This window comes from Nothoprocta perdicaria, unplaced genomic scaffold (assembly GCF_003342845.1).
Source record: "Nothoprocta perdicaria isolate Ctin4 unplaced genomic scaffold, notPer1 scaffold_75, whole genome shotgun sequence".
Taxonomy (NCBI): Eukaryota; Metazoa; Chordata; class Aves; order Tinamiformes; family Tinamidae; genus Nothoprocta; species Nothoprocta perdicaria.
In genome coordinates, this window is record NW_020456032.1 from 715343 (window position 1) to 742865 (window position 27523).

The 27523-nt window shown below is 46.4% G+C and overlaps 2 protein-coding genes across 2 annotated transcripts in view; one reads left to right on the top strand and one right to left on the bottom strand.

Moving 5' to 3' along the window:
• TBCD (tubulin folding cofactor D) overlaps positions 1-27523 on the top strand; it is a 116794-nt gene that overhangs the window by 25980 nt on the left and 63291 nt on the right. The window contains exons 13-14 of the mRNA XM_026051347.1: positions 1818-1912; positions 26804-26960. Of these exons, the coding sequence (XP_025907132.1) occupies positions 1818-1912; positions 26804-26960 (252 nt within the window). The remainder of the gene's footprint in view (positions 1-1817; positions 1913-26803; positions 26961-27523) is intronic.
• ZNF750 (zinc finger protein 750) lies at positions 6403-8978 on the bottom strand. Its single transcript, XM_026051348.1, has 2 exons — positions 7555-8978; positions 6403-7105 (listed from the first exon to the last, which is right to left on the bottom strand). The coding sequence occupies exons 1-2, from the start codon at positions 8976-8978 to the stop codon at positions 6403-6405; spliced, it is 2127 nt and encodes a 708-aa protein (XP_025907133.1).

The following is a 27523-nucleotide window of genomic DNA, read 5'->3' on the forward strand; positions in this document are numbered from 1 at the left end:
ACTGTGCTACTGGGATTAATTTTAGAGGTGCCACTGGTCTCAATTATCCCTGGAGCTTCAAAGGCTGGTGCTCACTGTATTTTCTTCCCTTGTTTTTCAAGTCGTGGGGATGAGTAATGCAGCTGGTAATTCAGTGACCTGCTTTCTTCAGAAACACCGGGGAACAAATGTGGCAAAGGACAGAGGGAATCTCCTCTCTTATTTTTATTTTCTTAACTAGATATTGAGTGAAGAAAAAATGTCAATCGCTCATGATTTTTAATAAAATCACAGACCAGGAGGGAATGGGAAATGGAAAAATTACTGGTTTTTGCCACGCAGAGGGGTTATCAACATGGTCGCACGGAGACCTGAAGGAGCCCAGTGCTCTTCAAGATGGTCAGAAATGATACAGGAGAAAAGGTCAGCAGCGGGGTGATGAAATTGGGTGACCTAAAATTAGCTAACACAGGGAAAACGAGGGATGACTGAAAGGAGAACCTCACATGAACCTACGTTAGGTAGGTAGGAACCCAGCCAAGATGCTCGTTGTGCTCACGTGTGATTCTCCAGCGCCCTGCGCGCGGCCGAGCTCCGCGGGTCAGGGAAGGACGCGCTAAAATGGTAAAAGTGCAGAGGTGTCACGGGATGGTGGTGACACTGAGTGACTGCCCTCCGAGCAGTGAGGGCGCTGGTGACGAAAGCTAAATCCTTCCTGGTGCAATGAAAAGCTGGAGAGGATAAAATGGAGAGGTATGAAATCAGTAGGAAGGAAAGAGGGAAAGCGAACGGCTGCCTTGTGCTCGCTGCTGCAAGGCGACACGCAGGAGCTTGGGAAGCGCTTCTTGACACCATTGTAATTAAACTGTGGAAGTCATTGCCACAGGATGTTGTGGAAGCCAGCAGTGTAAAGGGAGTTCCAGAAGGGATTACAGAGGCTAATGGAGGAGAGTCCCGCCGGTGCTCATTAAACATGAGAGCAGCCCTGCTGCTGCCTCTGGCTCGGCAAGTCCCTCGAGGGCAGGTTGCCGGAGCCGGGGGGAGGCAGCGCCGGGAGCGCCCTGGCTGCTCCCGCCTGGCCCGGCGCCTCTGCCGGTGCCCTCGGAGCCGGGAGCCGGGAATGGGCAGCTTCTGGTGTCACCTCCTTCGGCCCTTTCATGTTTGGTTCCTAGGTTCCTCCTGCTCTTCTAATACAAAATACAGAACATCTTGTGTATTTAAGCATGGAGTGTGCAAGCTGCCCGCTTTTTTGCTGTTTCATCTGCCAGTCCTCCAAAAACACGCATCGTTTCTGGTTACTTTTTCGTGTGTTCTCTACAAGTCACTCGTTTGCATGTTGGTTTTTTTTTTTTTAAGGCTACAAACACCTTTACTAATTTGCAGTGCACAAACTTGCGTAATTTTGTTACTGCAAACTATTGCTTGAGCATCTTTTACTAAATCAGAGATGTGAATTTGCCATTAAATTCATTACCTCTTTGGGAATGTTCTATAATTTTGTATCTTATACCAGCATACTAGAAGATTGATTTTGGGTTGAGTATCTTGAATTGCCCTAATCTATAATGAGGCTACATTTGTATGATAACATTTTATTTCTTTGTTTTGAACGTTTCTCACTTGCTCATTTTTATAGCAACGTGAATGTTGCACAGAATGAAAAACATGTTCAACTTGGCTCATTTCTGTAGTTTTAGAAGCCTGTCAGAAATAAGAAATTGATAAACGTGTGCTGATTTCGCTAAAGTGTCTTTGCAAATGTTGGGCGTCCTGCATGACAAGTGGGACCCCAGGAGGGAAGGGGGTGGCTCCAAACCGTGTCCCTCTTGTCGCTGCAGCTTCCAGGAGACGGAGAGCGCGTGGCACGGCGGCTGCCTGGCGCTGGCCGAGCTCGCCCGCAGAGGTTTGCTGCTGCCCTCCCGCCTGGCGCACGGTGAGTCGCTGCCGCTCCGCGCTGCCCTGCCTAGGAATTAGCCTCTGTCGTGTCGGAGATTTAATATGTGGCAACACACGGGAATTTGCTGATGGGAACTGTGAGTAAGGGCTCTAGTGTTGAATTCTGGAGTAAAAATTATGCCTATAGGGATATTTAAGATGCTTCTCTCAAAAGCATTGTCTTGGGTGTGCCTTTTTTATACTTAATAAATACTGCTTTCCAAAATGAAATTAGTTTCTTGGGGTTTTCTTTTTTCCTCCACCCTCCTCTTTTTTTTTTTTTCCAACTGTATAAAACAGTTCTATATATTGCTATAATATGTCAGTCTCATTATTTACATAGACTATATTAAATAATTGATGACTAACTTTCCCTTCAAACCTGGTAGCTCATGCTGTTTGCTTCTGATTATGTGTTAGAGGCCAGTTTGAAGTGATGTATATAGTGGACTGTTTTAAGTTGTTTGCAGGTCCGTGAAGCACTGGGCTGGAAAGGAGTTAATAAGAGACTGGAAAGGCTGGTGTCCCTGCGTGTTCTGGGCCCGTTGGGCTGTGCTGGAGCGTGGGGGCACTCGGGTGCAGGCAGGAGCTCTCCGTGTGCTGGTGGTCGGCCCGTTGCACACCACAAGGACAGGAGCCCGATGGGATGTAGCCGGATCTGTCCGCGGTTTCAGGGCGGACTCTGGGCTGGTTCTTTGGATATTGTCGCCTGTTCTTGTGTGAGTTGAGAGCCGGCGCAAGCTTTTATAGCTGATAATTAGTGTTAGTTAGGTTGCTGTGTCTTGTATTTGGAAGGTCATTTGACTTGTTCCAGAAGAACTGGAAAATGCAGTATTTAATACAGTTTATTACTCAGTGCCCATGAAAAGGTGTAAATGTCTTGGATGGGATAATTTAGACCCAGACAGCTCTCAGTCAGTTTCCCTTTTCTAATTACTTTGGCCTCCCTATTGCAAAGAGGAGATGGTTGAAAAACCTCATTTCTCTGCAGAGGTTCTGTGAAAATGTATTGCAGCCTGTGAAAGTGCTTTTGGAATGCATAAGTTAATACATGTGTATTTTTAATTTGTCAGATTGCTTAAGGATCAGCTTTTTGTACCTGTGGGACAAGAAGAGAAAGCTGAGGTAGGGAAGTAGCAAACCCGGTCACAGCAGCAACGTGTTTCTGGGAAAGCGTAAAGGTGTGTGGGGCCAAGCTCTTCTCGGGGTGGCCAGTGACAGGACAAGGGGCAATGGGGACAAGTTGAAACCCAGGCAGTTGCCTCTCCATGTGAGGAAGAGCTTCTTTGGTGTGAGGGTGCCCGAGCCCTGGCCCAGGCTGCCCAGGGAGGCTGCGGAGGCTCCTGCTCTGCAGATCTCCCCAACCCGCCTGGATGGGACCGGGTGCCCCGAGCTCTGGGTGTCCCTGCTGGAGCAGGGGCTGGGCTGGGGGATCCCTGGGGGTCCCTGCCAACCATTCTGTGAATCTGTGAGCTGGAAGCTTCCTGGTAGAACAGGGCTGTGGGCTCAGACTGTCCTCGTGTCACCCCTCAGGCTGGGTAGGAGACCTGGTCAGAAACTGTCTTGGCTAAACTGCAGCTCCTTCTGTGACCTGAGCCTCAGGAATGAGCTCAGACAGAAGGCAGAAATTAATTAGATTCTGAAGGATGAGTAAAAGAGAATGAATAGTCTCTGTTTGTCGGGATGAAAGTTGGAAAGACAGGAGCCTTAAATGGGCTGGTTGTCAGCTAGTGAGGAGCTACTGGTGAGCACATCTGGTCTGCAGAGTTAACCACACGTAACCCATGTAACAGGGCCACATCTTTTTTTCTTTCTTTTTTTCCTTTTACTTCATTGGGCCTTATTTGCCATTAAAATTCATTTAAAAATTAAATATACTAAATACTATCTATTCCAGTGTAATTTACCAGTCTGCATTACTCATATGTGAGTTTTCCAACCTGAGGCTGTAGCAGAAGTTCGGTCGGTTACAGGAACAACGTGGAGCTGGGCTGGGGATGGGGGAAGAGGAGCAGCCCGGGCCCAGCACACCGGGCTTGCAATGCGCTCCTGCATTCGCGTTGTCCTTACAAAATGATGGAGTTAGGAGGACGCTGAGCACTATTCCTAGGTGGAAGCAAGGGACAGCACAAGTGGAAGCTGAGGGCAGTGACCGTCCAGGCAGCCTTTCCCCGGGAAAGGGTTGGAAAGCCCATGTGGGTCCCCCATGTTGGTCAGAGTTTCATTCATCTCAGGAGGATGTGGTGGTGAAAAGGAAGCCCGAGGCAGCGGGGCAGCCTTTCCACCTGGACACTAAAATGGGGGCTCATGCTGCTCTGTTCCAGACAACAGATGGAAAGAACTAGGGTTTTGTGGTTGAAAGAAAAGTGCCGGTTCCCTCTTCCCTTAAGGGAAAACTTCTCTGCACGACAATTGTTTTCTGTTACCTGCAGTCTTGTTTTGATATAAGGTGCAGCAAGAGAGGAAGTTAGATAGGAGCCACAGGACAGAATTTCTTCTTCTAAAGGAAGTAAAGCTCTGGAATAATTTGTTTATGGATAGAGAATTAGTAGAAATGACAGAAATTGAGCTGTGTATAGGTATGGATGATGACTCGAATAGGTGACTTCTAAGGTTGCCTTAACTGTTTTGACCTGTAATTTCATGTTCAGGAATTGTGAATTCCGAAACATTTGTCCTTAAGCTGAAAGCCTTAAAGTTGGCCCAGGCAGTTAGATGTTTCTTTCATTGCAGGCCAGCGTACAACATTGAAGCTCATTCTTTCTGCCCAAATTATAGAAATATCCGTGATTAGAGATAATGCTACCATATTCCCTCAGTTCAATCTCATATTGATGTTTTTGTCTTCTGTTTGTGTAAAGCTTTCTTCTATGGCAGATTCTATTGAAGACCAGCATCGTTACTCTTGTTTCCAAACCACTCGGAAACTTAATCCCTGTAGTTTTACTCATGCAACGTTAAATTTCTCAGGAGGAGGCCCGGCTGAGCTGTTGCTCCCTAGGGCCGTAGCACAGGAAGCCGTTGGTGCTGAATTGCTGGTGGTGCAGCGTGCGGAGGAGGCCGTGCATCCCCATGCGTGGAGCGGCACCGGGACGGTCGTCCCCGGAGTCTCCCGCCCGTGTGAGGAGCCGGCGGGGCCGGGAGCCGCGCTCGCAGCGCCCGCGGCGCCGGCGCGGGGCTGCCCTGCCCGGCTCCTGGGGCACGCCGGGCGGCTCGGCAACGGCCGTGTTGCCTAAACACGCTGCTTAGCTGGGTGTTTTATGGGGGCATCCCACCTGGATAGCGGGACTGAGGGCAGGGGCATTCCTGGGGCTTCGCAAAGGGATCTCGCATGCAGAGGAATTAATCGGCTAAATGACATTCCTCTTCCTTGGAGCTGCTTGGTGAGTCGTTCCAAATTCCACGTGTAAACTGAGAATTTAGCCAGCGCTTCTTGGCTCTTCCCTTCTTCCAAGTACGCGTGACGCAGGGCAGTGAATGCATTTGTGTTCATTAATGACTTTCCATATATTTTAAGTACAGGTCACAGATTTATTTGAAAAAATTACAAGTTTATATACACAGTTGTAGAAGCAGAAAAGAGTTCTAGGACATATAGAGAAGTACATGGAAACTAACAATTCGTGATACCTGTGTACCGGAATAAAACCTTCACCAGCTGAAATAAATTATTATATAAATATCCTTTCTGGCTTGGAGTTTCAAGGTTACCCAGTGTCTAGCTTCAGAGGATGAGGCACCTAAATCATTTAGATCTTGCAACTGCCAATGTTATTTTCCTAGTGGTTCGGGTAAAGATAGACAAAGCTCATTTCAGTTGGTGCAGATTGCTAGGCTAGTGCTGCGTCAGTTTGGGAGCTCCCTCTGTGTAAAACTGAATCTTAGCCAGTGTAAGAGGCAGTGGCTTTCGCTGGCTCTCGTTCCGCCTGCCCGAACATCTCTGCTGCTCAGTGGCAAAATTTGGTCTCTTTGGCTCCAATGGTGAAGTGCACCCATAGGCGAAACAGTTTTTACAGTAAATTCTAAATAGCTAGTTTTAATTTTAAGCTTATTTAAACTACTGCACAGTGAAACAAGAGCAGTTTTTCAAGGAAAAATAAACAGCTACTGAATGAAATTAAGCCTGAAAAATACTATGACAATATGTTACTGGACAACGTTGTTGCTAGAGCTTAAACACCTTGTAAGAAAAGAACGTGGAAAAGTTATTTTACAGTAATACAATTGCAAAAAACCCTAAAAGTTTCATCTTGTGTACTTTGGTTTTAGTAACAAATGCAAAAATTCACTCATCAAAACCTGAGCTTATACAAGGGAAAGTTCAATTACTTAAAAATATTAATATAAAATTATGAACATTTTCTATTTACACAATAGTGGATGAATAATTCTTCTCATGGACCAAATCTAATAAGAGATGGAATGCTGAATTTTCTGCTGTAGTTGGTAACTAAATTGGAGGCTGCAAACTCATTGGCAAGTGAATTACTATGACACTCTTGTTCTCTTCCTCAAAGTGAAGACTCTGCTACAGTCATTTGGCCGTACTCGTTTAGTGCCTTGCTGTGACTTTGTGGATTCTTTCTGGTTTGTCCTTTTTTGTCCTTTTGCTTTTTGGTTGCTTTGAGCATCCTGAGCCTCTGAAGAGTTACGGGCAGCTTCCGTAGGCGCAGCTTTGCAGTCCTGAGGAGCCTGCCCGTCGCTGCCCGCGCGGGCCTTGCCGGGGCTGTACGCGGCCAGCTGGCAGAGCGCCACGGCCGCCGTTTGCTTCTGCTCATCACAGCTGTCAATTATTCTCAGGTCTTGGGCTTGGCCGCGGGCCGCTGGGAAGGAAGGTTTGTCCGCAGCGCTGCTCGCGGGGGTCTGGGGACTGCCCGTGTCCGCGGCAGCGGTGTCACCGGCGGCCTTGGGAGCGGCAGCGCCGGGCAGCGCCGCGCTCCGGAGGCTGCCCGTGTTGCAGGAGTCTCTTACGGAGAGGTTCAGCGGCACGTCCTGCAATTCCAGAAAGCTTTGGCTTTCCGCTGTGGAAGTGTTTTTGTACGTGTGCTCATGAACAGGTCCCGTGTCCGTGTCGGGCTTCTTGGAAAGATTAAGAGGAGCTGCCCCTGCGTCGTCTTCCGTGTTGGACAGGGAGCCCTCGTTGCCACGGCATTCGCTGGGAACGTAGGGATCTTCATCAGTGACGTTAATGCTGAAAGAAATAGGGAGAGAAGAGAATTTACTGTCAGGTGCTCTTAAAATTGGGGCTGAGGAAGTAGATGGAAAAAGAAGGCAAAGTTCTGGCTAAGGGTGTGATAACGTCGTTATCTCTCCCCTCTCCCCCGTGTCCCTTTCACCATGTGCGATCACAGGCGTCTTCCTGAAGTAGGAAGATGCAGACATGGTAACAGTGCTAGAGACAGTCGGCATGCCCAAGGAGAAAGAGGAACATCGTGTAAAATGGGGTTACACCTGTCTTCTGGGCTTTTACTATCTCTTCATTCTCCTACAGGAACAAAATGCTGTAAATTTAATTATATTTTAGGGCTGTTCTGTAAAATGCAAATTGTTATCTATGAAAAGCTATCTATGAAATGCAAGGGTGTTATCTACATGCTTCCTTGGACGAGAATCTGTGCAGTAACGTTGTTGTTCATGTACCTGGTGGGCGAATCTCCCCGCTCCTGCGGCGCGTGCGCGCCCTGGGCTGGAGCCGCCTGCTCGGCGCTTTTCCTCACGGGCCTGAACGCGGTGAAATTGTCTTCTGGCTGGTCGTGCTTGGCCAGCAGGGCAGCGGGTGCCTTGCTGGAGAGGTCGAAGAGGCCTTGGCAGGCCTGGCTCGTCTGCGTGAAGTTGGTGGGGCTGGGCCTGCCCGGGGAGCCCGTGGCCGCGCTGCCCGCCAGCGGGCTCATCTTCGCGTTCTCCCTTTCGCTCTGCTCCTCCTTGGAGTGACCCTTGCCGTGCAGCAGTGTCATTTCTTTTTCATAATCTGCCTGTTTTTTGTGCGCGCTTAAAGAATATTGTTGGGATGGGCTTAGAGGAGCAGGGTACAGCAGGCCGGTTTCTTCCATTAGGTGAGAACTCTGCTCTCTGTTGATACCGGCGACGTGGGAAAATCTGTAAAATGGAGGATCTGTTGGCCTGCAAAATCCATACGGTATCGGAGGAGTGGAGTGATACTGTTGGAACAATCGATAGTGTTCATAGGCCGATGGATTTATTGGTTTTGGAAGCGGCCCAGGGTGGGGAAGAAAGTGCCTTTGGTCTTGTGTGCCATAGACGGAGAGGGCCGAGGTTTCGCACTCTGCGTTCCCCGGCAGCAGGTAGGGTGCGTAGATTGCCAGCCGGTGCTCGTAGAAGTGGGGCGAGTACTCTGGGATCACCGGCTGCATGTAGGGGGAGATGGAACCAAAGCCTTTTGTGGGAGCAACTTTGTGGGGAAACTCCGGGAGGAAAGGAGAACCTGCTTTCCATGGGTGACTGGGTGCGTGGAACGCCGACTTGGCGTGAAAAGGTGAACCCTTGTTAGCGAGGGATATAACATCAGACACGTCGTTAGCTTCGGGGCCTTTACTATCCCTGTGTTCTCCTACAGGAACAAAAGCCGAGGGCCTTACGATGCTGTCCAAGAGGGGCTGCATGCCGAGGGCAGTTTCTGCTGTGCTGGCTGGAGCCAATTCCTTTGGGATTGCAGCTTTCTGCCCTTGAATTGCTGTGCTTGTTGCCTGGTTTTGTAACTCAACGTTTTCCTTGGCATCTTCTTTGGCAAAAGGATACTGGGGCTTTGAATCGAGATTTGAGAGTCCATTTGCGATGGATTTGGAGGACGTTGGCTTGGCTGTAGGTTCTAGCTGGTTGATCTGTTTGGGCTCCAAGGAGCTGGTCTTTGGGCACTTAATAATGCGGTCCTGCTCTGACACTAAAGTAATAGAGTTTTTGCAGAGACCATACTTCATGTGGTTGAAAAGATGGGATTTCTCGTTGCAGGTGAAGGGACACTGGAAGCACTTGTATTTGAATGGCTTTCCTGGCGGTCTGGGGATGTAATGAGGCTTCTTCGGCTTGCGCTCTTTGAGGAGACTCATTTTTTTTCTGCTTCAAATGATTAAATATAACACTCCTCTACAAAACCTTGCTTGCGGGTAGCTTTCCTCAGCTTTAGCCTCTGGAAGTTTCCAGTTTTTCAGGTTTCTAGAATCCCTTTTCCCAGGCGAGAAGAGGACGGCAGCTCCTGGGGTGGCGCAGGGGGGCAGCGGGGGCCGGAAAGCTCTTCTGCGACTGGTAGCCTGGCAGCTGCAACAGAAAGGTGAAAATTAGCTCGGCTGCAAGCCTGGAACTGAGGAAAACTAACACAGTCTTTCAGCTCTATCCCACCCCTTATATTATGTATGATTTGAGATGTATTAAACTTCATCTTCAGAACCTCAGTCCCAGAAGTGACCGAATTTGCAGCGGTGCCGGTTGCCTGCAAATCCGATGGGGCTTCCAGGAGTTGCCTTGGAGGAGGGAGGGCAGGTTCATTGGGAAGATGAGAGTGGAAACGTAGGTGGAGCTGTTGAGAGGGAGCAGGTCCCGGCACCCTCCCCGCAGCCGGAGCCGGGCGCTGCGCCCTTGGATGGGAGCAGCCCCGCTCCCCGCCGCCCTTTCCCAACTGCCTCCTCTCCACGGGCACCTCAGCAGTGGCCAATCTCTCGAAGGATAAAACCACACCAATTTTCTTCCTCTTCCTAATGCAATTAAGAGAAATGAGCGCTGCGATGCCTGACTAACAGCGGCTCCTGTTTGATAAACACCGTGCAAAGGCGCCGCGCGCTGCTGGGCTCTACGCGGGTAGCACCTACGCGCGAGGGCCCGAATTCGGGTGGAAAGCGTCTGCCGACGATTGATTTATAGGGGAACGATCCATCCGCCTTTCTTTAGAAAACCCGAGGTTGTGGATACTTCACGCAGCCTCCTGATTTGCTCGGGAGATAAGTCAGGAGGGCTTGTGTCGGCTTGTCCCATTATGTTCGCTGATTCTGAAGGCGTGAGAAACTCTCGGAGTCAAGTTCTCATGATTTTATAGGATGTGTTATGGCAGAGATCTAAAAACCGATGATTTCATCATGAACTAGAAGCATCATTATCAAAATGATGACTGTTGCAAAACCACGTACTGTATCTATTGTGTTACCCGAAACTACGGGAATACTAATTGTACGAGTGACTCGCATAGCTTGATTTCTTTCTAAAAGGCTTTTTTACATAGAAGTTTGAGTTGGGAGTATTAAAATATTAGGGTTATGAAAAGAATTGCTGGTAATTTACATGCTGTGAGATTTTTAGTTGAAGTGGGGGTGTTTTGCATTTCTTAGAGATTTTTATTTAATAGAAAATGGCACACAACGCAGTATGAAAGCTGAAGGCAAGGCTACAGAATTGCGGCTTGTTTGATCAGGTACAGTAATTCCAGCAACATATATTGCGTATTGTTTCTGATGTCATAGAAATGTTAATTCCGTTAAAATAGTAATTGCGACGACATCTTGAAAAATGCAAAGCTTCTCTCTGAATAGAAAAGACTATCAGTTTCTTTCTTAAAATTAATGATTTAACATGTGACAGCCTAAATGATTAGAAGCAATGTATAGAGCAGTAACTTTGTGTCTCTCACCTTTTATCAAACCTATTTATTTATTATTATTATTATGATGAGTCAGAAACTTATAATGTATCATTGAAATAAAAATAATTACCTAAGGTATACAGTAGCATGTTAAAAAAAAATTGTCCTTGGTGTTTAAAATTATGGTTCACTAAAAAACAAACATTTCACAAAATGATAGCCAGAATGCCTCTGAAAGAGCAAGATTAATACTTTTGCATGAAAAGAAATGAGGAGGAGTATTAGAGCCGTGGGAGGGGACCTGCAGATAGGTGGCTGCTCCTTCTTTCTTGCCTTAAGTAAATTTGCTGCATTTATTTCTGACTAATGATGTATAACTAACATGGACAGTCTGTAAGGGACTTGGTCGAGTCAGTTTGTTCCTGCTGTTCTTTGTATCTTCTTGGAAGTACTTGTACTAATTATTCCTGAAAAACGATATTGTTGTCAAAACTCCTCTGCGTTCTTAGTTTAGCCATTTACGATAACAGTCTGGATTTGCATTCAGGTGCAGCACTTTATTATAAAGAGACGTTAATTAGATTTTCTTGTTCTGCTAGCTTTTGTCTGCTTAATAATGCAAATTCCTGTGTGTCCTGTCCACCCCCCCCCCAACTTTGTATTTCACTTTGATTCAAGTTATTCCTGTTTCTCAATAAGATAAAATGCCGTGTTGCACTTTTCATGTTAGAATCCTGAGCCTTGGCAGCTTCTTGCAATGTGTGTAACAGGAGAGAGTCACAATTATAGGTGTCGTTTTTTTCCTTTTCATTTGTTTTGGTGGCTGCCGGGGCTGCTCCTTCCTTCCCTCCTTGTTTTAAGGGCTCTTTCCCCACAGCAAACGTGGGGCTAGGGCAGCCGGCCGGACCTTCGGCTGCTCTCACTCATTACTTAATCCCTTCTTTTTTGCATTTATGGCTTAAAAATGCCCATAGAAAAATACTTCTCAACCCAGCCAAGAAGGATAATTTCCCTTCTCAACTCCGCGGAAGCGCCAGAATATCTGGCAGAGATGCATATTCCATACTTAAAAATATAAAACTGATTGCACATATAGCACCAACAGTAATGGCTTTACATACGCGCAACCTCTTCAAGCTGCCCCCATAGAAAAGTCAGTTAGCTGTGGTTGCACAATGTCTATTTTGTGCTAAAGAAATTATAATTTCATATTGCAAAGAAAAAGTCAAATAAGCCTTGCTTTATCTTTGAAGGTGATAACTTGAGATATCCTTTCAAAAAGGGGAAAAAAAATTCAATAGCAGGACTTTTCAGATAATTAAAAGAAGAAAAACGGAAAATTCTTTTCTAGATACCTGGTTTTAGAAGTTGAGGCAGTTTGTGTTATTCTGAGTTTATCTTGCTAGTTCTGAACTGCACTGTTTTTTTATGTGTAATTTTATGGAAAGCAGGTTGTTGGGATAATCCTGACGAAACTCGAGGCGCTGCGGTTGTGCCTCTGGTTTCCCTCCCTGCAGCTTCCTCAGCTATAGCCCGTTCCAGCTTGCGATTGAGCTGCCTGCGAGTTTCCTGCGTTACGTCTCTAAAAGCCCACGTTATTGCTGGCTCCTTGCTTTCAGAATATGTGAGCTCCAGCGAGTTTAATGTTGTCTCTGGGTGCATGTATATATAAAAACAAAAGTGTGTGTGTATGTGTGTGTGTATACACAGATGCATGCACGCACACACACCTATATACACCTGTCCATATGTCTGCCTGTTGCTTCGGCGCTTCTAAGCAGTGCAAATTGTTTAAGGTGTCCAGCTGATCAAAGGGGAAATTTCAAAATGTCTTTTATTAAGAGCAGGAATGGTAATTACGTTTCTTTTTAGGACGCTGCTCTAGCAAGCGCCGTAGCAGTTTGTCATGCACCTTCGTTGTTATTGCAGGAGCCTTTTGGTGATGTTGATCTCTCTGCCCAGGAGGACTCACTGGGGTGGAACATTTTGAAGGACACGCTATAATTAAAATATTGTGATGTGGCATCGTTGCATAACTCAAGGACATGCCATTGTCACCTACCTAGTGTGTTGCAAGAACAAGATTTGTGAGTTTTTTTAATTCTAGCTGAGATTTTCCCGTGATTAACCACCACTCCCTGCTAAACTTCCAGTTCCTTTAAGCTGAGCGATGGGTTTTTAATGCAAGGGTTTGCCAAGGAGGAGGAAAGCGGGGAGCGTGGCGGGGTGGCCGCGGGACGTGCAGCAAGGGGCAGAGAAGGGCCTGCAACAACCAGCTTGAAAGCAAACCCCAGGCTGGATCGTGGCTGCGTTCACTAGAGGGAGGAAGCACCAAAACAAGTTCAATTTTCTATACTCTTTTTTTTCCCAGGAGCTGGAAAACTAATAAATCAAAACTGAAGTGAGATGCCTTATTTTCATACAAGCTTTTGCATCAAGGTGATACTATAATATAAAGAATAGTTGGCAGAGAAACCGTGGCGGTGTTAAGCAACGTCTTGCGCATGGGAGCTTTTGCCATATCACCGTCTAATGCCCTCAATTGCTGCACGGCCAGAGGTGCTCAAGTGCCTTTCACCAACGAGGACTAATTGCCATAAAAGTTGTAAGAGTCGCTCTTGGTGTCTCTGTCAGACTAAACCCAAAGCAGCCGGTCCCGTCCGCGGGCAGGATCGGCCGCGGCGCTGCGCGGAGTCCCGCGTGCACCTGCCGGGAGCCGCCGCGGAGCTGCCGCCGCCACGCCAGCCCCTCGCCCCCTTCCCCCCGAATCGACCCCAAAAGACCCTTACCAGCTGCACAGGTGTGGGGAGGCTCCCGGCGCGCGGTGCCGAGCCCGGCTGTCACTGCGGCGAGAGAAGTACCTGTTCTCTGCCGGCTGCCGGAGCGAAACTGCAGGCGGCTCCTGCAGGGGGAGGGACTTAAGAAGTGTAGGAGTTGAGCCCGCGGGCTGTAGAGATGCACCTGATATTCCTCCCGCCTGCAGCTACGATTCATTTGTTTGCGTCCAGTGCTTTGGGTCGCGTTGCCTCAGCGGCGGCGGCGCCGGGCAGGGAGCGCTCGCCGCCCTCGTGCCCTCCCGCCCGGCCCCGTGGGCCCCGCCGCGGCCCGGCCCGCTCCCGAGCGCTTCCCGGGCCCCGGTGCCTAGGAAGGGCTCGGACCAGCAGCACCAGCTGCAGACAGGGAGAAGCAGAGCTTCAAAGTAACAAACAGGCCGTTCTAAACAGAGTTTTTATTTGCTTGAATACTTTGGTACCTTTAATATACCTGCCTTCCTGTATCCCCCCCCATGTTTATTTAAGTCTTTTTGTCCTTTGCGAGTCTCTGCTCTGAAGGCGGGACCCAGCTGCCTCCAAACTTGCTTGCCACGGGAACCTGCCAAAGCTTGCCTACAGTCAGCAGCCAAAGGCAGGGATCCTGCAAGCGGAAGGAGCCACCTCGGCAGGGGATTGATGATCGTCGCTGTCCGTGTGCTCGGGATCCATGCAAGTGCGCGGTGGGAGCAGAGGGCTGCCGCTGAGCAGCGCCAGCGTTTGCCTGGGTGTTAGGGAGGGTTGCTGGAGGACAAATGCACCAGTGCATTTACCAGTCTCTTAATGGTATTGCAAGGCTGTAACGTGAAATAATAGCCTCTTGCATGCTGGTGCTTTAAAAGGAAAATTTGTTGACAGACTAAGCTGTTTCTGAAATATAATCTTGATATTTAAAATTAAGTCTGTTTTTTTTTTTTTTGGCTACTATTTCTGATGTCGTTGAGCCATTAAAAGCTTTGTTCCAAACTGTTAAATTCAGCCTGTTGAGCAGGATAATCCTCCCTTGTCTCCTCCACTCTTCTCCAGCTGTTAAGAGTTTGTTGAAGCTTTCGCATACAGCAGTATGAATTTTATACTTGGAAAAGTACCCTCTCCCAATTGAGAATTGTTAAGGAGTTTTAAGACCTGTTTTAAATAGGTTAAAAAGGTAGAAGGTAAAAATTCTTTCAAAAATTGCTCTCTAAAGCGCTTGTTTTAGAAAACATTTAAAGATCCAGCCTTTGTGTTGATGCAGGGACTCGCAGGCTGCTGCTTTCCTAGCTGCACCTTCAGGTTGCCAGCTGTCCTGTGCTGCCCTTGTGCATTTTGCTCACAAATTGTGAGCAAACTGTTTCTCTTAATACAATTGATCACTGGCTTCAAGGTAAAAAAGTGCTTTATTTTGTTGTTTTTTTCCCTTGCTTTTTCCTGTAATACAGTTTAGCAGCATTAAAAGCTGCTGTGTTACTCTCAAGTAGTCAATCTGTCAGTCCTTTGGTTGTAGAGTTTCCCTTATTCTTCCTTTTAGCTATACAGTTTTGAAGGAAAATCAGGTAATTTATTAGGAAATAAATTTATGAGGAAATAAAAACTGCAGGAAAGTGCTGCCAGGTTTCTGTTGCTCTCTGCGACGGGTCTGCTAATTTTTGGGAAGCAGATCAGATATTTTATTCTGAAAAGGGCCTCAGTTTCTGACACCTGGGAGGAAGCTCTTAAAGGGCACTTTTAACGTAGGTGATTGAATCGGGTTAAGAGCGAGTCAACGTTGAGCAGTTTGGATCCCCTCAGGCCTCCTTCCTTTGGTGGAAGGCGACAGGAATGTCCAGTTGCCGCCTCGACGCGGTGAACGGCGGAGCCTGTTTCACAGCGAGCCGCTCCCTGGAAGCTGCTCCTGTTTCCTGTTGGGCAGCGCAGCTGCTGAGCAGAGCAAAGCTGCGCAAAGAGAGCGGCCGAGGGCAGCGGTGGCCCCGCGGCACCCGGTGCTGTCGGGAAGCCGGGTCTGGGCGGGAAGGGCCCTTGGGACCCCGGAGAGGGAGCCTCACGGCTGCTGTTCCGCGCGTTCCTGGGAGCCATAAATGCCGGTGGCGGCCACGGTTGTTTCATCACTTCATCACGTCAACTCACCGCGCTTCCATCTCGCATGAGTGTTAGATAAACTGAACCCGGTCACCTGTCGGGAACACCCCTTTGAGCTTGAGTGCAACAGTCGGACTAATTGAGCACAGAGGATTGTCATAAAAACGCTTGTGTTATTGATGTTTCCCCCCATGTTCCCTTGTGCTGTGGTTGTTTGGTAGCTCTGGAGGGCTGTACCTGTTGTTTTATAGCTTCTCCTTGTGGCTTAGAATGTGCTGCTTGCTTCTAAACTCTATTTAAAATTCAGGCTCCTAATAGTATCGAGTCAGTGTTACTTAAACTTAGCTGCATTTCATAGATTTTATTGTAGCATAAACATAAAACTGCTATTCTTAAAAATAGGAAGGCAGAGTTTTACAGTATTCAACTTTCTTTTTTTTCTCCTCCTCATGGGTTTTAAACAGAAAAACAAACATCAGTAGCAGAAACTCTCCATATGACCAGGAAGAACGTAACCTGTTCTTGATAAACTGCTTTATCTGATTTTTATTTTCATCTCGCACCTCAGTCCAGGTGGCAGGATGCATGAAGCTCTGCCTAGCGGTGCTCTGGTCGCTCCTCCAGCCCTCCTTTCATCTGATCACTTCTAGCGTTCTGCCGTTCCACGCTAAGGCCAAGTTTGGCCTGGGCAGTTGCCTTGTTCTGCCCTTCCCTCAGGTCTGGCCTTCAGGAGGCGTCCCTTGGTGGTCCATGGTCACCGCTCAGCAGGGTCTCCAGGCCTTTCCAAAGACAAATCTTACAAATTTGTGAACTAGTTATCACTGAAAAGAGTAAAGAGTTATGAGCAAAGATGAATGTGAGTAAACTCAGAGTTGGTCAGGGGAGCTTAGAGCTTGCAGTATAAAAGAAATGTCTGAAAACTGCTTGCCTGGTGACGTGCCCTTCTGTCTGTGTCACATTGGCTCCCTGTCTAGATGCGTGGTTTTGAGCTAGCGGGCCAAGGAAGTCTCTTTTCCTTTCCCCTCTAGTAACCCGAACTGAAGCCATTGACAAATTGTGCTCGGGGTTAGCACGCTTGGACGGGGTGTTCCTTGGACGGGGTGTCCTATTCCTCTTGCAGAAGGGGGCAGATTATTTGAGTGCAGTTGGTAGAACTCACGCTGTGCCCCAAAACATTACGTGATTCTTGTACAGTATTCTCATAACTATTTTCTTCTATCCCATATGAATAGTTATTAGTCTTAATGCTTTTCAAATAACACCTTTGAAAGTGCCTTTGTTTTTCATGATGATTCCAGGCCCTGGCTTTGGAGATATGTCTGGGCAGATTACCCTCCTGATGTTTGTGAGGCACTTGTTCATGATTACTAGAGCAAATTATTTGTTTGGGAAGAGAATAAAAGCTCAGCAGTTAATAACAACTGCAGATTGTATTTTTAGATATTTATTGTGGGCTGCGTTGTTAGTGTTTGGCCTGGAACTAGGCATCTTCCTTCTGGTTCCCATCCTCTCCCTTGGGCAGTGAAACATCTTGGGGGAAGTAGGGAACGTCAGAAATTGAGACTGTAGGCAAAGCTGTGAACTGCTTATAAGAAGGGCTTTTTAATACTCATTCTTTTCATTACCAGTTATTCTAACAGAAAACATGCCTTTATTGAATTTCTGATTGATATTCAAATTATAGTAATTTTTGAAATGATTTTCGTGTGCTTTTCTGTTCCTATTTACTGTGGTTCAAGATTTATGCCAGAGATTGGACAGTTCTCTCGCTTATAGTGTACAAAGATTTTCTTATCCAACAGCATGGATCTGAATTATGCCATTCTAATAAATGTAAAAACAGTCTCTCTTATTTATCCATGAGTTTTTATTCAATTTTAAAAATCATTATATGTATATTATGTAATTAATTTATATGATTAATATATTTTGTCTACTCTTTAAATATTTTTTAAAAGCAAGGAATGTAAGGCTGCAATTAAAATCTGATATTTTATTCTGTTCCTGAAAAAAGACTTCTACTGCTGGAGTTCTTGAGCTAAGCTACGTGTTACTGTGCAGCTGTAAAGTTTTGATTGGTTTTCATATGAATCATGCTGCTAAAATTACATGTAGGGAAAACATGCTGTTGAGCAAAATGTCTAGAAGCCATTTAAAGTCTTACAATCGGAGAAACTGCTGTTGAAGTATCCCTGTGAATTTCTACATTTAGGATTGCAGCACTCTTAAGTGAAATATTTCTTACTGCGCAGCATGTGTCAGGGCCAAAAACTTACTTTTTAGTGCGGTTTCAGTATGATTTCACATCTCTTGTCTTGTGCTGTATTTGTGGTTTTGTAGGCTTCAGACTATTATTTATAGGTTTTTTTTTTTATTTATTTAATTGGGTGGGGATAACTACTAAACAAACAAGAGAATCCTAGTTTACTTGAAATTCTGGTTTGCTTGTGAAAGGACATTATTAAGATTTCTCTTGATGACAGCGCGGTATAGACTTTCTAGTTAATAAGGTGTGTCACGTATAGGAACCTGAGCCTTCCTCGCCGTGCGCAGCGTGGCCCTGCTAATGCTGCTCACATGAAGCTCTCACCAGCTTGCCAAACACTGCCTGTCCTCCCAAGTGTGTCTGCTGAATAGCGAGGGGCCTCAACGCTCTCCTCTTAAAGCTGATGATAGTTTCTTAAATGAAATCGATGGTAGAACTAGTAGTGTTTTGTGGTCAAAGATAACGTAGAGGTTTTGTTTGTTTGTTTGTCTTGCATTATGTGGTCCTGCTTTTGCTAAAAAACGTATGTGTTCAAAGTAAGGTTGGAAGCATTTGCATCTCTCGAGCAAGAAGAGGAAGGAAGGTCGTTTGGAAGAGTTGCTTGGGTAAGCGTTCAAGAAGAGGTGCTTGCTTTGGGAGGACTCCAGCCAGGAAGTTGCTCCGACCCGCCTATGTGCTCGTGCTCCCTTACTCGCCCGCAGAGGATGGATGGAAGCAGCCCCTTCCCCTTATTTAGCTGTGTCAACACGCAAAGCAACTTGCAACTGCAGTCAGCGGCGCTGCCTGAAACGGGGGTAGCCGCGAAGCTGCTAGTGCTGGTGGGGTAATGCGAGTGATCCCTATCTTGAATTTGATTTCCTTCCCTCAGAATACTAGTACCTGGGAATGGTAAGTAGGTAATAAATAGAGTGGGGGGGGAAGCCCCAGCTTTAGGAGAAATAGCTTTTCCTTGTTTGTAAGTTACCTTTGGAGTAAAGGGAGAAACCAGAGCGTCAAGAGGGGGAGCATTTGAAGGCTGTTCTCGAAGGATACTACTAGTGAGGGAGTTGTGGTAAACCCGAGAGCTCAGGTGATGGGCCTGCTGCATTGTGATGTCTTGGGGTTCAGCGTGCAAATCCCTCACTTGAGAAGTGTAGAAGTTCTGCTTCTGGGATGTTTCACCCACTACGTGTCTTGCTTTGATTTGGAGAGGGTCAACTACTGTCTCTGTCGGTGTGGTCCTAAGGGACCTCACACAGGAGCTCCTAAGACTTCAGTGATGTTTCCTGAGCTTGTCTGTAAGGGTCGTTTGAAACCTTTCTCATTCAAGCCCTGTCTTGGCTGGCACAACAAGATGGTAACACCCATGTGTGGGGTGTTTGCTTTTGCCTTGCAGACAAAGAGGTCAGACACATGGCTACATGTATCCAAGACCCTGGCTCAGGGAAATAACTTGGCATATTGTTTCTGGTGAATGGTGAGCACCTTGTTTAAAGAGGAGACAGACTGGTTGTTTCAGTTGACGTTTCTTCTTCGTTTAAAAAATATGTCCCATGGTCTTGTACTTTCTGTGCCATTATAGGCGAGTGCAGAGATATTTACATAAGCCTGCAGCCTTCTGAAAAGCAAAGGGGAACGTTTGAGTGAGCACTGATTGCTTAGGAGATTCCCAAATGGTTGTTGGAATTACTGGGGTACTGTTCAGTTGAAGATTGGTAGCTTCTTTTTTAGATTTGAAGAATAAAATAGATTTCTGATACATTGCTTTGTGAACTGCTCTGTTAACTGTAATATTAATCTGAATATTTATGTGGTCTTTCTTGGCATTTAGAAAGCTTGGAAATGTCCAGGCTTATTTCTGAAAACTGTAGAAAACAAGTTTGAACAACTCCCCCAGCCCTCCCCAAAAGCAACAGCATAAAGTCTCCAACGACAGGAAAATTCATTACGTATGATTTAAAAAGATTCTGAAGAATCTTAAGGATATGTCTCTAAAACAACAAAACCTGTTTGTTGATATACTTCAAGAAACAAGCGCGAAAGTCTGAAGTACTCCCTGTGCTGTGGAAAAAGGGGCATTTTTTCCTGTCCCGTTTCATTGGGCAGCTTACTAAAACAAAACTAAAAAAAAAAAAAAAAAAAAAAAAAAAAACAACAGAGAAATAAAACCAGTTCTGGCCTCTAGTGTGTTCTAGGAAGAACACCCTTGTGGTTTGAGAAGCCACTGAATTTTGATGTATAAGTTGATCTCTCTAAACATCTGTTGTTAACTTACAGATGGTCTTTTGTAAGCACAGGGCTGTTCCATGTTTACAGGATAGAGCGTAAATTGGAGGTAGATCTGATAGTACTGGTGCTGTTTCCCTGACAGTTGCTATTACATGCTCTCTTCTCACTTGTGCATGTATTTATTTATCATTTATTTTAATTCTGTGTATTTGATAGGGCTGGGCCACAATAATAGAGGCAGAACAGTGAAGGAAGGGGGAGATGGGCTGAGGGTCGGACTCAGGTTTGCATAGTCTTACAGAAATCCATTATATAAACTTATTTGCAAGCTCTGGTTTTCCTGATTTCCTCTTGCATTTTTGTTGTCCTCAATTATTAGCTCAATACGGATTTGCTGCTGCCTGTGTTGTTGGAGGACATGGCCAGGAGCTGGGCTTCTGCAGTGCCCCGGTCGTTTTCCTGGTGGTAGCTAATCGTGAGGCTTTTGGCAGGTCTCCAGGTACTTTTCATCACAGATACAGGAAGAAGTGAGAAAAGATCTTAGGTGGACTGTTAGAAAATAGAGAACACCCAAACCTGAAAGGCTGGTTATGAAAGAATTTCTTTTCTCCAACTCCCAAGTGAACTTTAAAAATGATAGGTGGTCTTGAAAATATTCAAAATTTTCAGTGTTACGTTGTTGTATTAGTTTTCAAGTTAGCAAGGAAAATAGAAATCTTTTTTTTTTTTTTTTTTTTTTTTTTACTAGCCAGCAGGGATAAGCCGGAAGAAATGAGCAGGAGCTCCCCTGTGCCCCTCCCAAGTGCTACTGGGAAGTGGCGTAAATACTAAGCGGGGAGCAAATGGCAATAAATTGCTTCTAGTATTTTCGCTGTGAGGTTGCACAACCTTAGCCTGAAGGTTGGGGTTTCTTTGGTGATTTTCCTTCCCTGACACCTCCTGTTAGAAATTTACAAAAAAAAAAAAAGAATCCTTCAGACTAAGTCACGCATTTGCATTACTCTTTCAGAAGCCGGTTTCTTCACATGCCCAAAGTGCAGTTTACTCCTGCTGCAGCTGAAGGAAGAGCTCTAAGGATGAGCCCAGCTGTCCCGTCAGGTCCCTGCTCAGCCCTCGTGTGGCCTTTGCCACGAGTGGGGAGGTGAAGCCTCAAAATGGTAACTGGACACGAGGGAACGAGGGCCGGTCCTGCCTGGGGGCGGCTGTAGCCCTTCAAGGCAGTCAGGTAGGGGGGCTGCCAGACTTTGTTATATTTTTATGGCTTACATGAATTCCATAATCTGTTCAGATTGCCTGGCCCAGATCCCTCTCTGGGCCTGTCGCCTTGCTGGCGCCGCGGCCCCTGCAGAGCCGGCCCGGGTGCGCGTGCTGGGGCGCTCCCGCAGCCTGCCATTGGGTCCCTGAGCAGCCACCTGGGCGCCGACAGCCAGCGTCCATCTCCTTAAATGCTCCGTGTAAGTGCCATGACTGGTATCAGACAGCGGGTCTGTGGCAGGAGTGGCGTGAGAGTTGCAGTTCTCGAGGGCAGCGTGGGGCCTGAGCAGCAACCCCTTTGCTCTCCGCCCCACAGCCAGGCTTTGTATCACATCACATAGCTTCCACCCCGGGCAGCGAGGCCGACAGCCACCTCCTCTGCTCCCGCCTCTGATTCACTGCTGGAGCAGGTCTTTCCTGTGTGCTGGCTGAGATGGGTCCATGGAAAAACGTAACACGTGATCATATAATTAAAGACTGTCTTGATTCATTATGTAGTGAGAGACTGAACTGAGATTGCAACCAGACAGACACGGTCCTCCCTAGTCATGGGTCAGAAAATGCTGCTTTGCTCTGTGGGGGAGCGTGTGTGGAGCCTGACACACGTGGCTCAATTTGGAGCGTCACAAGCGGCTTGCAAGGCCCCGGCCTGGCCGGCGCGCGGCTGGGTGTGATGCTTGTCCCCGGGGCCTTGCGGGCTCCCAGCTAGGCCAAACGGGCCTGCGGGAGCACCCGGGACCGCGCCAAGGCGCCCGCGCTGCCCGCGGCGGCGTCTGGGCTCCCCAAGAGGCTGAGCGCCGCGCGCCCTTCCTGCCCCGGCTCGCGTTACCCTTCCGCGTGAAGCGCTCCTTCAGGAGGACTCCATTCCGGCTTTTTCAGCTCAACTTCTCTACATGAGAGCAAATCAGAGGTGTTTGGCAGAGCCTTGAGCAAATATTTATCTCTGATAATGAGCCTAATATAAAATTATCTCTGTTTGCATCTGTGCTGATATATTAAATATTAGCATAACAGCCTGAATGAAGGTAGAATTAGAGCCTGCCTCTTTTTCTGAAAAAGGTCGGTGTGTGAGAACACGGGGTCTCAAAGCTGGAGTCCTTGACAATGCAAAGCCTTTTTTTTTTTTTTTTTTTTTTTTTTTTTTTTTTTTTTTTTTTTTTTTAATATCTGAATGACAGAGATAGGAATGCTGTTGAAGGAACAGGAGCTGCCTTGCTGTGGATAGGACTATTTACCTGTTTCCTGCTGCCTGCGGCTCGCAGACAGGTTGAACCCAGCAAAAGGCACCGCTGCAATGGGTTTTGTTCAAGAACTATTTGAAAAATAAAATTATTATTCTGAACTCCTTCATGGTGTTTAGGTTTCACGTTGCGATTAAGCTCCATAATTCATTAATAACAGTAATATTCTCGGATGTCCCTTTGGTCACTTTGTGCGCAGTGGAAATAGTAGCCATCCATTATTTTAGTTGAACTGTATTTTTTTTCTCTTTTCTCATTCTCAAATAGATTTCCAGTATCTTAAGTACAAATTGCAAAAGCTCCTCTGGACAAACGGTTCATAGCACAGATTTACCTAAAAGACAACTCTGACTTGTTCTAAGAATGGCATAGTTGAGTCTTAAACTAAATTGAGAGCTATTTCTAATGAACTCAGGATCCAGTGAAGTAGAGTTGATCTGGAATTTTTCAGTTTTCTCGAGTAGAGCAGACCCTTGAGCTAGGGAACAGGTTTGTGTTGTTTGTTGTTTAATTGCTGTGTGTTGTGTGATAAACACTGCAATAAAGAAAAAACACGGCGATGTGAAGTAACACGCGGCTCCTCGCACGTGTTTGGTAGGCCCTGCCGCTGCCCGATGTGTTTCTAAAGCCGCTTTTGCCCAAACGTGGCATGCGGCATTTCTTAAGCAGCTGAGCTTGACTGCTCAGCCCTCCGTTCCTTCTAGCAGCTTCATTGCCCCCGCCCGAGAGGTGACGGGCACGTTCGCCTGCAGCGGGGGCTCCCGAGGAGCCGTCGCCGAGAGCAGAGCTGGGGCGCGCGGAGCGCTGGAGGCCAGCGGCGCCTCTGCCTCTTCCCCGGGCTCCGGCACGGGGCCGTGTTGCAACCTGCAGCCATGGAGTTAGGTAAGGCAGGGCGGAGCGCGGCAGGTGCTTATTAATGCCTCGAGGCTACGGGTAAAGGTGACTGCATCTCCCGAGCGTTCGCGGCGCCGAACAGGTGGATATGGGCTACGGAGCGGCTTGGGAGCCGGCGCTGCTGACCCTCGGTGCGGAGCTCGGGCAGAAATGGGGGTTCCTAAAGCTGAGCCACACTTCAGCCCTTTATTTTTTTAGAGAAAGAAAAGGCACGTTCCCTGTTACTAATAAAAAGGACTCATTTGTGCCCTTCCAAACAAAGTTAACTTCCTTCCAATTTTTTTCCTTTATTTTTTGAGGAGAAAGAATTGGTTTAAAATTTGAATTAAGCATCATTTTACATCTGCAAAGCAATGTAGACCAGCACAGTGCCACACTGACCACACTGGCATCGGAGAGGCTGCCATTATACTGAGCAGAAATTACATTGCAGGTGTAAAATGTAGAAATGGGCTGCAAAGCCTTGGATTTCACTGGGGCTGTGTGTATCAAACACTCGTCCGGAAGAGCCTGAACTTGGGCAGTTCAGATCTGGTTAACTCAAACTGAACTCGTGTTTTGTGTTTAGACTGAAGACAAAAAGGTTGTGTATGTGTGGTGACGTGAATAGCCTCTGTCCAGCTGTGCGTTAGGAAGGTTTTTTGCAAGACATTTCATTTTGAGGACAAGTGGCCCTGTTTGCCTCGTGGCTGCGGGCTGGTGCCTCTGTCACTGCAGGAAGCCCCAACAGGAGAAACCTGGGTCGTGTGTGAGGAGGTGAAAGACTAAAGTGAGGATTGAACTTGTTGGTTGAATTTCCCATTTGGGAAATCACTGCCCTAAATTAACCCCCTTCCCTCCCCCATTTTTCCTTTGCGTAAAGATGATGGAAAGCGGCAGACTGCTTGTGTGCGCTGTTTGCGCAGCCCTTCCTGCGCGTTCCCCCGTGCTGCCGCCTCTGGGCTGGGCGCATGGAGGGACGAGCGGGCGCCCGCAGCTGCCTCCAGGGGCTGCCCTGACCATGATGGTGGCGCTGAGGGAAGCGGGAGGCGGCCCCGCGACACCGGCTCCGCAGCTGCTGCTCCATGAGGCGGCTCTGTGAGGTGGCCCCACTCGGTGAGGCAGCTCTGCTCTGTGAGGCAGCTCTGCTCCGTGAGGCTGCTCCATGAGGCGGCCCCGCTCCATGAGGCAGCTCTGCTCCGTGAGGCGGCCCCACTCCATGAGGCAGCTCCATGAGGCGGCTCCGCTCCCTGAGGTGGCTCCGTGAGGAAGAACGGCCCTGGGCGGCTCTTTTAGCTTTCCTGCAGAACCAGCTAATTCCATTTTCATCAGTTGATGTAGCATTTTTCAAAACAAGCTAGTCAACATTTTTGAAGATTTTTATTGCAGTTTCTTTCAAAACTAGAAGGTGACAAAATATCCATCCATCTCTGCTGTTGTTGTTGTTCCTGAGGGGGAATTGTGTTTTTATTTCCACATAGTACTTGTGATCCTAAGAGTTGTGTTTTGACCATTCCTCTGCTTATGGCTTTCTTTATTAGGTTTAAAGCAATTTAAATAGCATTTTAACAGTTTTCTCCTACATGTACGGAACAATTTTTCTTTTTTTTTTTCTTTTTTTTTAAGGTACTGCTCATACAGTGATGAAACGTACATTGCATTTCAGGTATTTAGTGGTTAGTCCCATCATACAGTCCCCTCAAAAGTCCCAAGAGAAATGCAGCTTTTCTTCAAGGGGCTCCTATGTTGGCGATCATTTTCTAAGGGGAAAAAGAGATGCGTTAGATTAATGCAACAAAAAGAAATTTGAGAGAGCCTGTTTCCTTTTTCTAGAGGCTGTTGTTTCTGCAGGCCTTATTCATGTATTAAAGATAGGCCATCTAGAGAGAGATGTATTCAAATTATATTCCTGGGTTTGCAGGTGCCAAAAGGAAGCCCTCCAGGGAGCTTTACATACGTATTTTTTCAGCTGTGGCAGCACACTGCAGTGCTGTGCAAGGGACTTTAATTTTTGGGATGTTTTCTGTGCGAAAACCATTTAACTTCAGTTTTCACTGGGCCACAAGTACCAAAGTGGACATTTTTATCTCCTTGCTTTCTTGACTGACAGATTTCCTCTCGTGATTTACCCAGATTTCCTCACCTGCCTTTGCTCCCCTTCACTCCTTTGCTTGCTCTGTCCTCCCTGGTGTGATTCTGTTGCTGTCACTCACGTAGCAGCAGATTTTTGTGCTGCGATTTGCTTCATGAACGAGGTTAAGGCTGCTTTCCTTGTAGAGTGATGAAGCTGGGTGTTGGGGAAAGCTCATGTCTTGAGGAGACCTCCTGACACTGTCAGTTGAGGATGATTTTGCAGTTCAGTAAGTAGAAATAAAGAACACTTCCAAGAACACACAGTATATTATTTCCATTCAGAAACAGAGCATGTTTCTTCTGCCTATTTTTTTTCCAGGTCTTGTAAACAATTGGAGTCATCATGTTTAACTTTAGTAATTTGGGGTAGTAAAAGAGAAAATATTTTATTCTCATGAAAGAAATCATACCCAACTTGTCATCTGAGTTGTTCCTACTAAAAGGAATAAACCAAAATCCCACTGCAGAAGTTTAGTTTCTGTTAAATGCTGCGCTGTGGTTTAGTGCCTCTCGCTGCCCCTGCTACCAGGATACGCTGAACTGAGATGCAAGAGGCAGCTTCTCTGGGTGGCTGGTAGCTGCTTTCGCCTTGGAGCCGACACTTGCAGATCTGGGGTTTACAGTCAATGCAAATCCATCATAAATATATTAGGAAGTGCAATAGCTGCTTCCACATGGCTGTTTAAAACACAAATATCTCTATCTTATTTCCTCATAGTCTGACAAAAACTGGTATTTTGGCAAATTTGGTATGATGGCTGATAGGGAAGTGAGAGATGTTGAAAGTGTACTTTTTAGTAAACTTTTTCAGTATCAAAGGGTTCTACTTCTGCATTGGGTCATCCTATACAGTTGTTCTGCATTCTTATCTTACCGGTTTGCGTTTTGAGCACATTCTGTCTCTATGATCTGTGCAATTTAGGCAGTGTTCATAGGCTCAAACTTAAAATGTGACATATGAAGTCACCCAAAATAACAGCTTCAAGTGGTAAAAATAGAGCAGCTCCCTTTTTTTAGCCTAAGAGCGATGACCCTCTCGCTGTGATTCAAGGGTTTGCAAGGCTGTACTCACTCAAGTCCTTGTCCGTATTCGTGTCTTACTTGATCCATGACTATTGTTAATTAAGAAGCATTGGCTGTGTTAGCATATGTGGTGTTACAAATGCTCAGAGGTTAATTCTGATACTTTCATGGTGTTTACAAGGCTATATTTCTTAAGAATTTGTGGTTATTGCTAGGTATTGCTGTTTCAGTAAGCAACAATACTTATGGTCTAGTACTACTTGAATTGCACTTTAATTTGCTTGTGAACACATGCCAATAAGGAATAAATGATATCATTCTTCCTTAAATAAATCAGCACACACTTTGAAACCTCGTGCATCCAAAATGACCTGTTTGCCAAGGGATTTCAGTTCGCTGCATGCTTCTCACTGTTGCTTTTGCACATCTTTTTGTTTCCCAGTGGTTCCTGTCATTTTGAAAGCACTAGCGTACGATGAGAAGAGAGGGGCCTGCAGTGTGGGCTCCAACGTGAGAGATGCAGCGTGCTACGTGTCCTGGGCCTTTGCTCGCGCCTACGAGCCCTCTGAACTGATCCCTTTTATTCATCAGATCTCAAGGTGGGTTGCTGAGTTACTTGCATTTTTTTTTCTTTATATCTATTCCAAAGCAGAAAGCAGCTAGACACTAATAATTAGTATTGAAAGGCTCCATCTTTAAAACATTGAAAATTAGATAGTGGCCAGCAGTGATGTAGCCGTTTAGAGATACACTTAAAAAGTAGTTTGTGTGTCCCATATAATTTCAGGCTGGACATTGAGCTCTGGGCATTGTTCCATTTTTCAAGGAAAGGAATTTTGGTTTCTCTCAATAGCATAATTGAAAGTATATTATTGAAAATGAGCAGATGTGCTGAATATCTTCAGATTTGGAAAGAATCAAATATGCTGGTGGGGAAGAAGAAGGGAGAAGCATAAGTAATACAGTTGCCTTTCCAGGTACTTGTTGAAGTCTAAATCTTCTTGCTGCAGTGTGATCAGTGTAACTTTTTGGATAGAAATGTGTCTAAATACTTCCTTACCATGTGTGATGACTTCACTTCCTTCTCTTGGCCTATCACAATAAAACCAAAGAAAAATCTAAAGAAATACACAGTAAAAAGACTCAGAGAAGTGAGTGAGTT